General features: G+C 45.1%; 1 protein-coding gene across 1 annotated transcript in view; it reads left to right on the top strand.

Moving 5' to 3' along the window:
- Window positions 1–13,406, top strand: part of SLC26A5 (solute carrier family 26 member 5) — a 676,177-nt gene that overhangs the window by 160,446 nt on the left and 502,325 nt on the right. The window contains exon 2 of the mRNA XM_069628070.1: window positions 9,627–9,829. Coding sequence (XP_069484171.1) covers window positions 9,675–9,829 — 155 coding nt within the window. The 5' untranslated portion in view covers window positions 9,627–9,674. The remainder of the gene's footprint in view (window positions 1–9,626; window positions 9,830–13,406) is intronic.

Raw genomic sequence — 13,406 nt, 5'->3', positions numbered from 1 at the left:
GGAAAGTAGTCGCATCCGGCTCATGTTACTTGCACCTCAGTTGTGCTGCTGTCTGTTAATGGGTTTTTGTAAACCCAGCAATTCGCGTCATTAATCTCCTCGTGGCGGCATATAAGGAAGCGCCCTATCAGAGACGTCCGTGAAACCATCTGCATGTATGGTCTCCACACCGTCTCTGTACTCAAATGCCTTTTTACAAGATAATAGTTGCCGCCCGTGTTCGTTCTCAGTGGGTCTAAGTGACCAACCGACCAGTGTGTGGAAAGGTGGAGCAACCATCTGCTTACTCCATAGACTGGAGATTTCATAAATAGCTCTAGATAGTGAGACCATAGAGATTAGGTGAGGTTGGTATAGTGGCTATGCTTGGCAGAGTCCTTGGCACTAGAGAAAGAAAGGAGAGGTAGCTCAAGAGTCCAGATGTGCTGAACGCTGGGCTACGCCTTGCACAATTTAAAATTATAAACAGATTACACTACACTCCGGCCAAGATAGCAAAGTTTGTTCCAGATAGTCCAGGCGAATGTCCCAAATGTAGGGCGGATCAGGCTGGTTCATTTCATATGTACTGGGGCTGTCCTTTGGTGGCTGGCTTTTGGAGGGAGGTGGCGGAGTTCCTTGAGGAGGTTACACAAATCCCCCCGACATTGACCCCACAGAAATATTTATTCGGAGACATAGACAAGTCCATCTGAAAAAAAACAGAAGATTATTCAATGTCTCGTGTGCAGTTGCCAAAAAATGTATACTACAACAATGGAAAAATGCTGCGTCATCCACTGTAAAACAGTTCCTCCGGGAATTGACCTATGTAAACGAAGCTGAAGAACAATTTGTCCTCACCCGCCCATCGGCTAGTAGACCTAAAGATATTTGGGGGCCCTTCAGAATGTTTTTGTGTGATATGATCTCCGATGAAGACGAAGCTATGTAGATGTACCACCTTGATGCGATGTATGATATCTGTACCGCTTTTCTATTCTGTCATTTTTATTTCTAGCTTTAAGGTAAAGCTGTAATTGTGTTATGTATCTTCTGGACCACTAATTAAAAAAAAAAGTGTTAAAAAAAGAGTCCAGATGTGCTGGACTGCAGGCTTTGCCCATTCAGTGTAGGTGGAGACACATGGTGGTTCTCATTTGCTGGACAGCTGATGAGCTCTGTGGTTGGAGGTGCGGACGAGATGAGTCCAAGGAGCAGACAGGAGAGTGCGTGTTTTGAAGATTGTGGCTGGTGCTCAAATGAAATCTGGACAGGCCTGGTCATTTGAGTTGGCAGGAGGTGGAGAGAGAGCCAGCTGGGAAGACTCAACTTGGGTGACATGCATATTGATGAGGTCAAGCTAGAAATTGCCTTTGCTGGAAGTGAGAGAATGGGGAGGATAAGTGGAAGAGGAGGAGCAGAGACATTGAAGAGTAGGAGGGAGCATGGAACAGTCCAGCGGCACAGAAACACAGGAAGGTGGAGTACTCATTATGGTCAAGCAAGTTACCCTGATTGAGTGTGCTGATAATAAAAGGAGACCATAGAGGCCTAAGAAGAGAAGGTAGATTCCAGTAGAAGTTGGTGATGCACTAGCATATTCGGGAGGTTGATGTCCATCGGAAGTATGTCTGGCTTCTTGGTGGGTGGAAGACCAAGCAGTAAGATCAACATCTAGGTAGTAGTTGAGCTAGCACAGTGGACCATAGATGAGGATGATAGTCAGAAGTTTGATGCAAGAAGTTGAACAGGAATATGTGGACAAAGAAGAGACGGAAGGTGGGAGGGTGGAAGAAGTGCCGATGGGCTGGTTTTGCTAAGTGTTGGGCTGAACTCACAACCTCTTTTTTGGGTGGCGGTAGTGGAAGAATCCAGCAGTGTCTCTGTGCTAGGCAGCGAGTCTAGCAATATTGTGAGGAATGAGCAATGGTTCTGTGATAGCCAGAGATGGGGAGTAGAAGTGGTCAGTGCGGAAGGAAATTGTTTTGTTCAGAAATTGGGCAATCGAAAGTGTTGCGTTCAGATCAGGGTGGAGGGGGTTCTTATGTAAAGAGATGTTGGGGGTCAGTGCGGTTGGATTAAAAGGCAACGAATCACACAGACAGATGGAAAGGATGGGAATATTGTGCAGGAGGAGAAGAAATGGGGAACAGTTGGAAAGCTGGGAAGAATGTACTTGGAGACCCCAGGTTAAGGCTACGGGTTAGGATAAGAATAAGAGTAGAGAGAGGCATGGTGGCAGAGCAGATGCCAGTTGTGCTGCATGTAACAAGGAAGCAAGACATAGTGGGCGCAATTTAAACCATTTAGGACCAAAACTACAGTGAAAAAATAGGTGGCTAGGGACCAGAAATACAGTGAGTAATTTGGCATGTGAGACCAAGAAATACATATTCGAATTAGGCCAACAGCAACAGAAAATACTGTGAAATATTGGGCCAAAGGTGACCGAAAATAAGCAGATTAAGGATGTCTGTGAAGTACTTGAGGAGGCAGGTGGCTGTCTCTGGAAGAGGATCGGTACATAAGAGTTAAGATGCTGCAGGGCTCACTTGCAGATGCTGTGGCTGGACGCCATCTTGTGGAGGGTGGGCAGTGCGGGGCGATGGCTGCCAGGTGAGGTGCCTAACTGCCCTTTGCCTAGCCGCTCCCACAGACAGGAGCTTCTGCTTGCTAGAATTGTTTGTTTGTTGATGGTGGATCGCAGGAGGCAGCTCCCTCTATCTGAAATGGGTCCTTTTGATAGGAGCAGCAGGGCGTTGGTTGAGAAAAAAACAGGCGGTCAAGGAGGCGATGAGGCCTTTCAAGACTGAGTGGTCAGAGTCGCAGATGTTCTCAGCACTGGGAAGCAATTTAAAAGACCGGTTTTCCATCTTGATTTTATTCTTCTTGGTGCTCTAAATGCTAGTTGCCAGTATGTGTCCACCCCCTTGTAGTTCTTTTGGGATGTGGCATTGCTCCCCACCGTTTCCTAATTTTCTCGCATTTCCTCTCAATTTTAAAGCATTTCCCTAAATGGGCATGGAAATAACGTACACAAATGCAGCTGTACGGGTTCAATGAAATAATTAAAAAGCACATTTCTCACTTTAAATTCAGTTTGGTGGCACTCGTAGCACCCTACTGTAGCAGATGGTGGCTAGGGGGTGTCCACGTCTTATTAGTCTCACCTTCTGAAGTAGTTCAGCTGATTCGGGATGCAGTTCCTTACTCACAGTATTGAATTTGGCCAAACTGCTATCTCTGGAACTTCCATTAGTAAATCATTTCAGGCCAGGAAGAAGCATAAGACACAGTCCCCAGCTATCTCTGGAACTTCCATTAGTAAGTCATTTCAAACCAGGAAGAGGAAGCATAAGACAGTCCCCAGCTATCTCTGGAACTTCCATTAGTAAATCATTTCAGGCCAGGAAGAAGGAGCATAAGACGCAGTCCCCAGCTATCTCTGGAACTTCCATTAGTAAGTCATTTCAGGCCAGGAAGAAGGAGCATAAGACGCAGTCCCCAGCTATCGCTGGAACTTCCATTAGTAAATCATTTCAGGCCAGGAAGAGGAAGCGTAAGACACAGTCCCCAGCTATCTCTGGAACTTCCATTAGTAAATCATTTCAGGCCAGGAAGAGGAAGCGTAAGACACAGTCCCCAGCTATCACTGGAACTTCCATTAGTAAATCATTTCAGGCCAGGAAGAGGAAGCGTAAGACACAGTCCCCAGCTATCTCTGGAACTTCCATTAGTAAATCATTTCAGGCCAGGAAGAGGAAGCGTAAAACACAGTCCCCAACTATCGCTGGAACTTCCATTAGTAAATCATTTCAGGCCAGGAAGAGGAAGCGTAAGACGCAGTCCCCAACTATCGCTGGTACTTCCATTAGTAAATCATTTCAGGCCAGGAAGAGGAAGCGTAAGACGCAGTCCCCAGCTATCGCTGGAACTTCCATTAGTAAATCATTTCAGCCCAGGAAGAGGAAGCGTAAAACACAGTCCCCAACTATCACTGGAACTTCCATTAATAAATCATTTCAGGCCAGGAAGAGGAAGCGTAAGACACAGTCCCCAGCTATCTCTGGAACTTCCATTAGTAAATCATTTCAGGCCAGGAAGAGGAAGCGTAAGACACCGTCCCCAACTATCTCTGGAACTTCCATTAGTAAATCATTTCAGGCCAGGAAGAGGAAGCGTAAGACACAGTCCCCAGCTATCTCTGGAACTTCCATTAGTAAATCATTTCAGGCCAGGAAGAGGAAGCGTAAGACACAGTCCCCAACTATCACTGGAACTTCCATTAGTAAATCATTTCAGGCCAGGAAGAGGAAGCGTAAGACACAGTCCCCAGCTATCTCTGGAACTTCCATTAGTAAATCATTTCAGGCCAGGAAGAGGAAGCGTAAGACACAGTCCCCAACTATCACTGGAACTTCCATTAGTAAATCATTTCAGGCCAGGAAGAGGAAGCGTAAGACGCAGTCCCCAGCTATCGCTGGAACTTCCATTAGTAAATCATTTCAGGCCAGGAAGAGGAAGCGTAAGACACAGTCCCCAACTATCACTGGAACTTCCATTAGTAAATCATTTCAGGCCAGGAAGAGGAAGCGTAAAACACAGTCCCCAGCTATCTCTGGAACTTCCATTAGTAAATCATTTCAGGCCAGGAAGAGGAAGCGTAAAACACAGTCCCCAGCTATCTCTGGAACTTCCATTAGTAAATCATTTCAGGCCAGGAAGAGGAAGCGTAAGACACAGTCCACGGACCTGGAACAGTGCTTTCAGTGTGTTCTTAATGTGCTTTTTTTAGTGTTTTAAACAGTCCTGGATCCCTTTGGTGTCTCCAGGACACATTACCAAGCTGGGCAAAGTAGATCTGGGGAAAAGGCCAAGGTTTATTAAACCGCAGCAGACGGGTGGAATCGTATTGAGCCATGTTTCACCAGAGTAAAGGTAAAACAATGCTTCAAGTAAGTGAATTCCATTGACCAAGAAAATCAGGCAAACCTCTTTGGGGAGGGAGACATTTACCTGAAATGTTTTCATTGAAAATGTGATCCGATGTGTTGTTTGCAGCTCTCCTTTGACACAAAGGAATCGTTGATCCTGCTCTGTTTTGTAAACCGAGTTCATCCATGTTCCCTGGTAATCTTTTCATAGCTTCTGGCAGTTGACGATAAAAACTGGCTTTAGCCAGTACAAATGCTTGAAAGGGATGTTTTGTATCAAAGCTGCGTCTGCACGAGAGTATCATTAGGACGCTGCAATCTCTTACATCTGAGGAAAAACGTGGCCAACATGGGCCTGGCCAAGGTTATGCCTCCCATCCTCGGAACAGCATTAAGCAGAGCCAACCAAGGCTAGGAATGGGCCAGTTTGACACTTTTTATTGGTATAGGTGCCCGTAAAACCACTGTTAAGGTCCTGTTACAAGCCCCACGCCTTAAGGGAAATCTCAGTTTCTGGGCCATATAACACATACAGCACATTGGATTGCTTAGTGGTCTAGTGTTCGTCTATAACTGTTTTATTTAATTTAAATTGCACACTTCTGACATTCCTATTTCGCTAACGTAGTCAGTCTTGGTTTCAGCCCTTTCTCTGTTTTAATTTTGGGGTGTCTTTTTTCTCCCCCCCCCCCCCCACTGCTCCCTTAGACACATGCAATGTCCCGTTTCTCGATCTCCGACCACGCTTGGCATTCGGCATATGGACAAACGGATTGAGGGCGTGTAACAACTCTTGCCCTGAAACAGAGAGAAATCAACAGCAAGGACCAGGCGTTACTGAATTTGTGGACATGTCATGCCCAGACACTAGTTTCAACAGTCTAGATGAGGTGTTTTGAGCCGGCATTGGTGCCCTGACCAGTTTTACTTCTGAAGGCACCACTATTATTGTGGAGCTCAGTCACAAGCCACCTGAGAGATTTGGGCCCAACAAGTGGCCTTCAGTAAGCAGTGCTAAAGTAGTAACTTTGTGGTTCAGGCGTCATATTAGGCTGGGCTCTACTTGGCAATGAAAGAGGATTTGTATACAAGTTACAAGATGTCTTCTGACCTTTGTTCCTGTTCTAGGCTGGGCTGCAGAGACAAGCTATTACTCGCAACACTTAGATGTTTCGCTATACTTTCAAATTTGAGTACAGAATCCGCTTATCGGTATCCAGCACTTTTTTTACAAGACCGTGGGCGCTTGAGTCAGAAACCTTGTGCAAAGGGGCAACAAGAGTGAGCAGAGCAATCCCTTTGCAGGATGCTTTGCAAAAGATGAAAGTAGTCAATGATTAGGTTGTGATCAAGTTAAGGGGGAGGTAGAGACCAGTGGTGTAGACTGGAAACAACACAGACTGGGTTCCGGGATCAACAATATTTTTGTTCTTCTATTTCCCAGCAATCTCAACATATTCTAGTACTGATATAATTATATAAAAAAACTCCAGTCCTACAATATGTGGAGAAGGTGTTGGACAGTGGTAGAAAAACATGTTTCTTCCCTCACCAATGTCCTTTCATGCCCATATAATGACTGGATACCCACCGACTGGCCACAGCGTTTCTCCACATTCCGCACAGCTGTTATTAGTTACATTGTATACAGTTATTTGCCTTGGAGCTCCTTGCTGCTGGAAGTGGCTAGCAGGAGGAAATGTTTCATTGCGGGTCTCTGGTGACCCATTCCAGGATAGAAGGAATGCTTTGAGAAAACATTCTTGAATGGGAGTAATGTTTTCAATTTTGGACAATAGGGTGATCCAGTTGTGAGGCACAAAGAAGGTGCAGGAATGGAAGCAGGAGGCAGCGTGGGTGCATTGGAGAACTGTCCTATTGTGTAGGTCTTGAGATGGCAGGGTGTGAGATAAAGAGTAAAGAGAGAGATGCAGTTGGCCCATGAAAATGGAAGATAGATTGTGTCGACTCTGTGGCCATGAAATCGAGACAAGTAGACATATTCTCACTCTATATGATAAGTTATATGGAAAATATAGGACAAGCTATGGAAGATTTGTTTCTACCTCTTTAGAACTTGAATCGCACCAGTTTTGGAGTAGCTTGTTTGGAGCATAGTCATTGGTCATCACTATAGCAGCATTCCATGTTTGGTGGGAATTTATTAAAATTATTAAGAATGTGAGATGAAATTATGTTGGATTTTAGATGTTTTTTGGGACTGATGTCGGTCTTGACTCTTTCGGTACAGAAGTAGCAAGTACATTGGAAAATGCAAAATAAGGGGTGTTCTGGGAGTCCCTTTACCGGCACGAACGCGGCACATTGTCCTGTTCTTGGATGGATGGGCCTCAGGAGAGTCTCAACCAAGTATTTAGCTCACTGTCCCTTTCATAGAGGAGAAATATCCTATCTGACTAATCTTGCACTTGCTGGCTGCACTTTCACCTTTTAATTGCCTGTATTTATTTATTTAACTTATTCTGTATTCTTTGCTCTCCTCTGTTCTGCATTTTCCACTTCTCCCACTTACATGCACTTCCCCCTTTTTCCCTTTTCCATGCACTTGTGCGTTCTTAATGTCACTGGGCCTAGTAAGATCGTTGGTTTTTATTTTTTGTTCTCCCTTGTTCACCTCCCTTTGCTTGGTCGCGCTCTGAAAAATGTGTGTACGAGCGCGATATAAATATGTGGGCCTTCCATTTTCCAGAGAAAGATAATCCGGAGGCGCATTTCCTCCACAGACTGCAGGCTACAGCCCACAAGTGTGCCCTGTGCTGGTTTAGGACTTGTTTGCGTGGTGGGAGTCTCCTATGCTGGATGCATTTTGCTTCCCCCACAATTCAAAGGGACCCCCGTTTGCCTCTTGGTTGGGCAGACGCAAGTGTTCCATGGGGGTTGATCCCTCCATTCGCTGGGAGGGTCTGACTATCTATGCATTTCCCTCCCTTTACCCTGATCCACGTTATGTTCATGAAGCCCATGGGTACTGGTTTAGGCTCAGGGATCCTGGCGGCTTCCTTTTGGCCTGCCAGGTTTTGCTTTTCAGATCTGGAGGATAGCGTGCTCCCATACAGTCCAGCTCCCTCCAAGGTTGGACCTTCTGTATCAGAGAGAGGGTAGGATATGGCATCTGGACATCAGTCGCTTCAGTTGTTGGCCTGAGGAAGACATCCTTGGACACCTGGGGTTGTCCACGGAAAATCTGGAGCCAACATGGCTGCCCTCTGTGAAGGCTCTGTATAATTGAAATGATTGTGGTTTTGCCATTTGGACCTTGACCAGCATATGAACACCTGTCCTGCGACCTGGGGTCAATTCTTGCCTTTATTTCCAACCTGGCGTCTTCTGGGATTGTGATTTAAGTCTTGTAGTACCCAACTATCGGCATCTTTGGCCTATAAGCACATCAACGGGCCTTGTGCTCCCTCTCCGTTGTTATGGCGAAGCAGCATTTTGGCGGCCGCAAGTGCCTCTTTCCGGCTTGCTAAGAGTCCCCATCGTAGTTGGGATCTCAATAGCATGCTCACTGCTGTATCTCACAAACCATTTGAGCCCGTGGCTACAGTGGATATCAGCTTTGTGGCTTGGAAGACAGCTTTTTTGGTGTTGGTTACTTCGGCCTGCAGGATGAGTTAGCCACAGGCCCTTAGCAGAGATGAACCTTTTACCACATTTCACAGACACATTTCTTGGATGGTCATTGCCAGGGCCTCGCCATCTGATTACTTACGTCATTACTGCTTGGACTCCAGTTTATGGGCTAAGGCCAGGTTTGGGCAAACAGTATCCAGTCCACGGCCCCTCTTCAGTTTGTGAATGCATGATAATCGTCCTTAAGTATGAAGGAAGAGGGACGGAATGTCATTATAAGTTACCTACCATAGTGACTCCATAGTCCCCCCTTCCTCTGTATGCACTCCCACCTACCCTACTAAACTAGATATTTGTCGGGCATGACCTAGGTGATGGAAAAAGGGACTGGATGAGCAAGGGTGGGAGCAGACCCTGGAGGACCGTGGTTACATGTGCACACACCCAAACGCAGGTCCAATCAAACTGAATGCGTCGCAAAATGGTTCTGGTCTCGTCGCCATGGCGTACTCCCACAAGTATGTAGAAAGGGGGACTATGGACAGTAGTACAGTAGTCACTACTGCGGGTACCTTTTACCATGGTTACGTTCCATACGCCCACACGGTTAAGGACATCTGATACACAATGGTACAGATCGTAAAATATGCCTGGTTCTTATGCAGTTTTTACATCCGTGTCAATTGAGACCTGGCTCTAGAAGGACTCCACTGAACAACAAAAAAACCCACTGGAGGTGATGAATGGGAATATATGAACCAATGCTTCTTACCTGCTGGGACCTTCTCTGGGGTGCAGTCAGTTCGATAATTTTTTGTCTCAAAGGTCACTTTGGGAGGCAGTAAATTGTCTCCCGTGAAGCCAAAACTCTTGGTTTTGCCAATGTTTTGGCTCTGGATGAAACTGATCAAAAACATTCGAGAAAACCTTGTCATGGCTTTTGAAAGTCTGATGGAACATCCAGTAAGCGTTATACTAGCAATGTATGTACAGTCGAGGTGTGCAGACCAAACTCCTCAATTCATGTTCAATTTTCTCTTTTTTCACAATGTACTGGATGAAATCATGATCAATCCATATGCTGCATGCTGACCGCTGTGGCATTTCTGGTTTCAGGTATTTCAAATGGAATGTTCTTTGTGAACATATAAGAGGGAACGCACTATGGAGCATGCCGCGGAACACCGGGATTGCGGCGATGAAACCGACACGTACTGCGTGAGGCGGCCTGTCTACAACCTGGAGCTACTGCAAGAACAGCTGCACGTCAAGGAGAAGAAGGTGCTGCCCATCTCGGAACGGATAAAACATTCCTGCCGGTGAGTAGTTTGCTTGAGGTGCCCGTTGATGTTTGTTTGCATTGGTTCACACCGAGTGGAGCCTGAACATCATTGAGCAGTATACCTTGTTCATCGCAGCATAGCATAGCAAACCAGGTGAAGGCCGCAGGGAGCAGTTTGCCCACTTCTGCCCATCCTTTAGCCACCATCTTTTGCTCACTTTGTCCTGTGCCTGTTGGAAGTAATCTAGCACAATCTCCTCTTTTTGCCATTTCTGCAGAGACAGTTCACTCTCTTCGCTCTGTAGACCAGGGTTGTCCAGCTTTAGGCCTCGAGGGCAGGAATCCTGATGGGTTTTCAGGATATCCTTTGTTAATATACATGAGAATAAACGTGCATACATTTGGAATCATTGTATGCAAATATATCAAAATAACATTAAAGAGGGCCAGTCTAAACATCTGACATGTTTCTGGCCCTCAAGGCCTGAGTTGGCCAGCCCTGCTGTAGGCCTATTTTCTGCTGCTACTTCTCAGCCTCCCTCTCAATTCTCATATTGGGTTTTCTAATTATAGGATACACGGCCATTAAATTAAGCTTTGGAAATGCCAGCAGTTTTGGTGTTTGTCTAGGTATAGGATAGGCATGTACTAGGCACTGCCAGAATGGTAGTACCTGATTGTGACACCTGGCAAATGCTGTTAGTACCCAGGCACATGATGGCAGTGCCTGTAGATTGTATATACAAGAGCCAAAACGGTTGGATTTGCTGATAGCAGGCTGTCAATTACCCCAGGTGCAGTAGCAGCTTCAGTTAAGCCATTACCTTTCAGAACACTGCCTGCTTAGAAATAACCGAGCTTTATAAAGCCCAGTTTGATAGTACTGCGTAATCGAGCTCGCTCAAAGAAGTCCCAGCAGGGTTGGTTTTGGGAAAGGAGGGTCTGGTAGCGGAGGGGAACGGCCACAGGGATTAGCATGGCCGCGGGTGTTCAAAAGGTGAAAAATAGCTTTATAAAATGTATCCTTCCTCATAAGATAACATCTCGTATATCCCTATCTGAACTCCTATGCCAATATCCAAAACTAAAATGTTTAGATGTTTACTTATTTCCCTAAAAGGAATCTGAAATGCTGTATTGTATGTTACGGCGCAGACTCGGGGTCTGCAATTTGTAGGCAATGTGGCCTCCTTTCCGACTGCCCACGGACACTTTATGTATGTTCCGACTGCAGCATCACTCAGACAGTTACGGGGTCATGATACAACGTGGCTGGATGCGCAGCATGTGATGGCAAACGGCATAGCCAACCACATCGCAACCACGGCATTACCATGCTGGCATGTCCCACTAAGCAGGGTCTGCAACCTGCGGCTCTCCAGAGGCTTTGGTTTACGGCGCCTATGATCCCTCGACAATCTTAATGCAAGCTAGGGCTGATGGAAGTTGTGGTCTACAACATCTGGAGACCCTAAGGTTGCAGACCCCTGCCCAGGCTAAGGGATAGCCTACAATATTCTACTGATTAGTTATATTATTCTCCACGTGCCTTGGTATCCAGATTAGCAAGAAAGCCAAGCTAATAGTCGGGCGGTTTATCACCGCGCTCCCTGCCTCGGGAATTTGCTACCTGTAAAATTGCACATGTGCCTGCACTCTTTCCGGTTCACAGAAAATGAAAAACATTTCTTTGTACTGTTTTTTTTTTTTCTGTCCTACCCTCATTCCAGCTAAACCTGAACATCCTGCCTGCTCTAGATTCTTGTTGTAAGTCTTTCATCATCATTATATTTATTTCTGAGATGCAAATTACATTCCGTAAAAACAATAATGAATACAATACCAATTACATTCCATAGAAACAATACAAAATGCAGAATACAATACAGATTACATTCCATAGAAACAATACAAAATGCAGAATACAATACCAATTACATTCCATAGAAACAATACAAAATGCAGAATACAATACAGATTACATTCCATAGAAACAATACAAAAGTCAGAATACAATACAGATTACATTCCATAGAAACAATACAAAAGTCAGAATACAATATAGATTACATTCCATAGAAACAATACAAAATGCAGAATACAATGCAGATTACATTAAGAACCATTTCCATGAGAACTCTAAGAAAACCCACGTCTTTGCCTATACCGCTTCCTAAGTCTTTCGCACAAGCTCCCCCTTTTCCAGTTTGGTCAGCTTTGCATCATCATGGTTTTCCATACATTTATCAAAATAGTAACAAAAATGGCCACATGTCATGAACATTTTCTCCATAAATCCCCGGCCTTGGACAGGGTCAGACTAGGGCATAACATTGTCTCGGGCACTAATGAAAAACTGTTGCACCGTTACAAATGGCAATTCATTCCTTTTGTGAGTGACTGTTGAGTAGTACCCAAAGGGGAGGTTTTTGATTAAATGTGATGCAAATTGCGCATTTTAAAGAATATATATTCAGAAACACTGGTCAAACCTTCTAGCCGCATGGTGAAGTAACTTATCAACCTGGCACACATTGGCCAAAAAAAATGGCCCACTTTTACCCACAAAAACTGGCCCACACTAGCTTTTTGGTTTGGGCATTATCCTATTTCCCTATAGGACAGTCCAAGCCTGGGCTTGGACTGTTCTCCACTTTAGCTGTGTCTCCCAAGCTGGTCTCCAGTTTGTTTTTGTCCTTGAGGAGATCAGGCCTTCAGAACTGGCACCTCTTGTCCAAAGCTGCCTTTATTGGATTCGTGTACTGTTGTATTGCAGCCTCATTTGTTTGCTGGTCGTACCCTTGCCTGTGCAGGCCAACCTTCATTAGTTTGAGCGGTTCTGGGTGTTTTTAGCTAGGCCACTTTCCTCGTTTGCACATTACTCGTGCATTTATCCCTGTGGTCGTTTTCATAGTTTCTTTCCTTTTTTTTATTTTTAGTTGGGGTTACCAGCCATCTAATCCAACCCCCTCCACCTCGTCCTGCAAACCACCACACCCAAACCCCTATCCCAAACACTCAACATATATATATTTTTTTAAAAATTGGATGAAAACCAGCACAGGGAAAAATACATGAGTAATGTGCAAACGAGGACAGTGTTCTTGCTAAACACGCAGCATACGGGTCGATCAAGGGGTTAGAAAAATACATGCGGCTGTTTTTTTCTAGAGAGTTACATTTTCGGTATATTGTTAATTATGTCATATATTACTAGCACCAATACTCGCACTTGATTCGAAGTGATCAGCAAGGACCATGTTCTAAACTTTATGGTTGTATGTTCCTCTGTCTTATGTCATTTTTTATTTTGATTGCTTATAGCGCAAACCTAGCTAGAGAGCAGCAGAACGCTTCACAGCGAGAGCGTGGCAGTATTGGGCTTGGCGTTTTAATATAACATGCATATTTGTGAAGTGCACGTTCACCCCCAAAGGGGCATTTTGGCGCTAAGAACAGATGTTTATTTTTACTCGACTTAATGATACTCATTTTATCAACCTCAGAAGGATGACGGGCTGAGTGGACCTGCCGGGATTCGAACTGTAACCATGAGGTCAAACACAGGCCCCTGTAGTGGAGCATTAGTTCACTGAGCCACAGTCCTGGATATA

Source organism: Ambystoma mexicanum, chromosome 12, assembly GCF_040938575.1.
Source record: "Ambystoma mexicanum isolate Mex_15411 chromosome 12, UKY_AmexF1_1, whole genome shotgun sequence".
Taxonomy (NCBI): Eukaryota; Metazoa; Chordata; class Amphibia; order Caudata; family Ambystomatidae; genus Ambystoma; species Ambystoma mexicanum.
The sequence above is the reverse complement of the archived record's forward strand: the minus strand, read 5'-3'. Positions and strand labels throughout refer to the sequence as shown.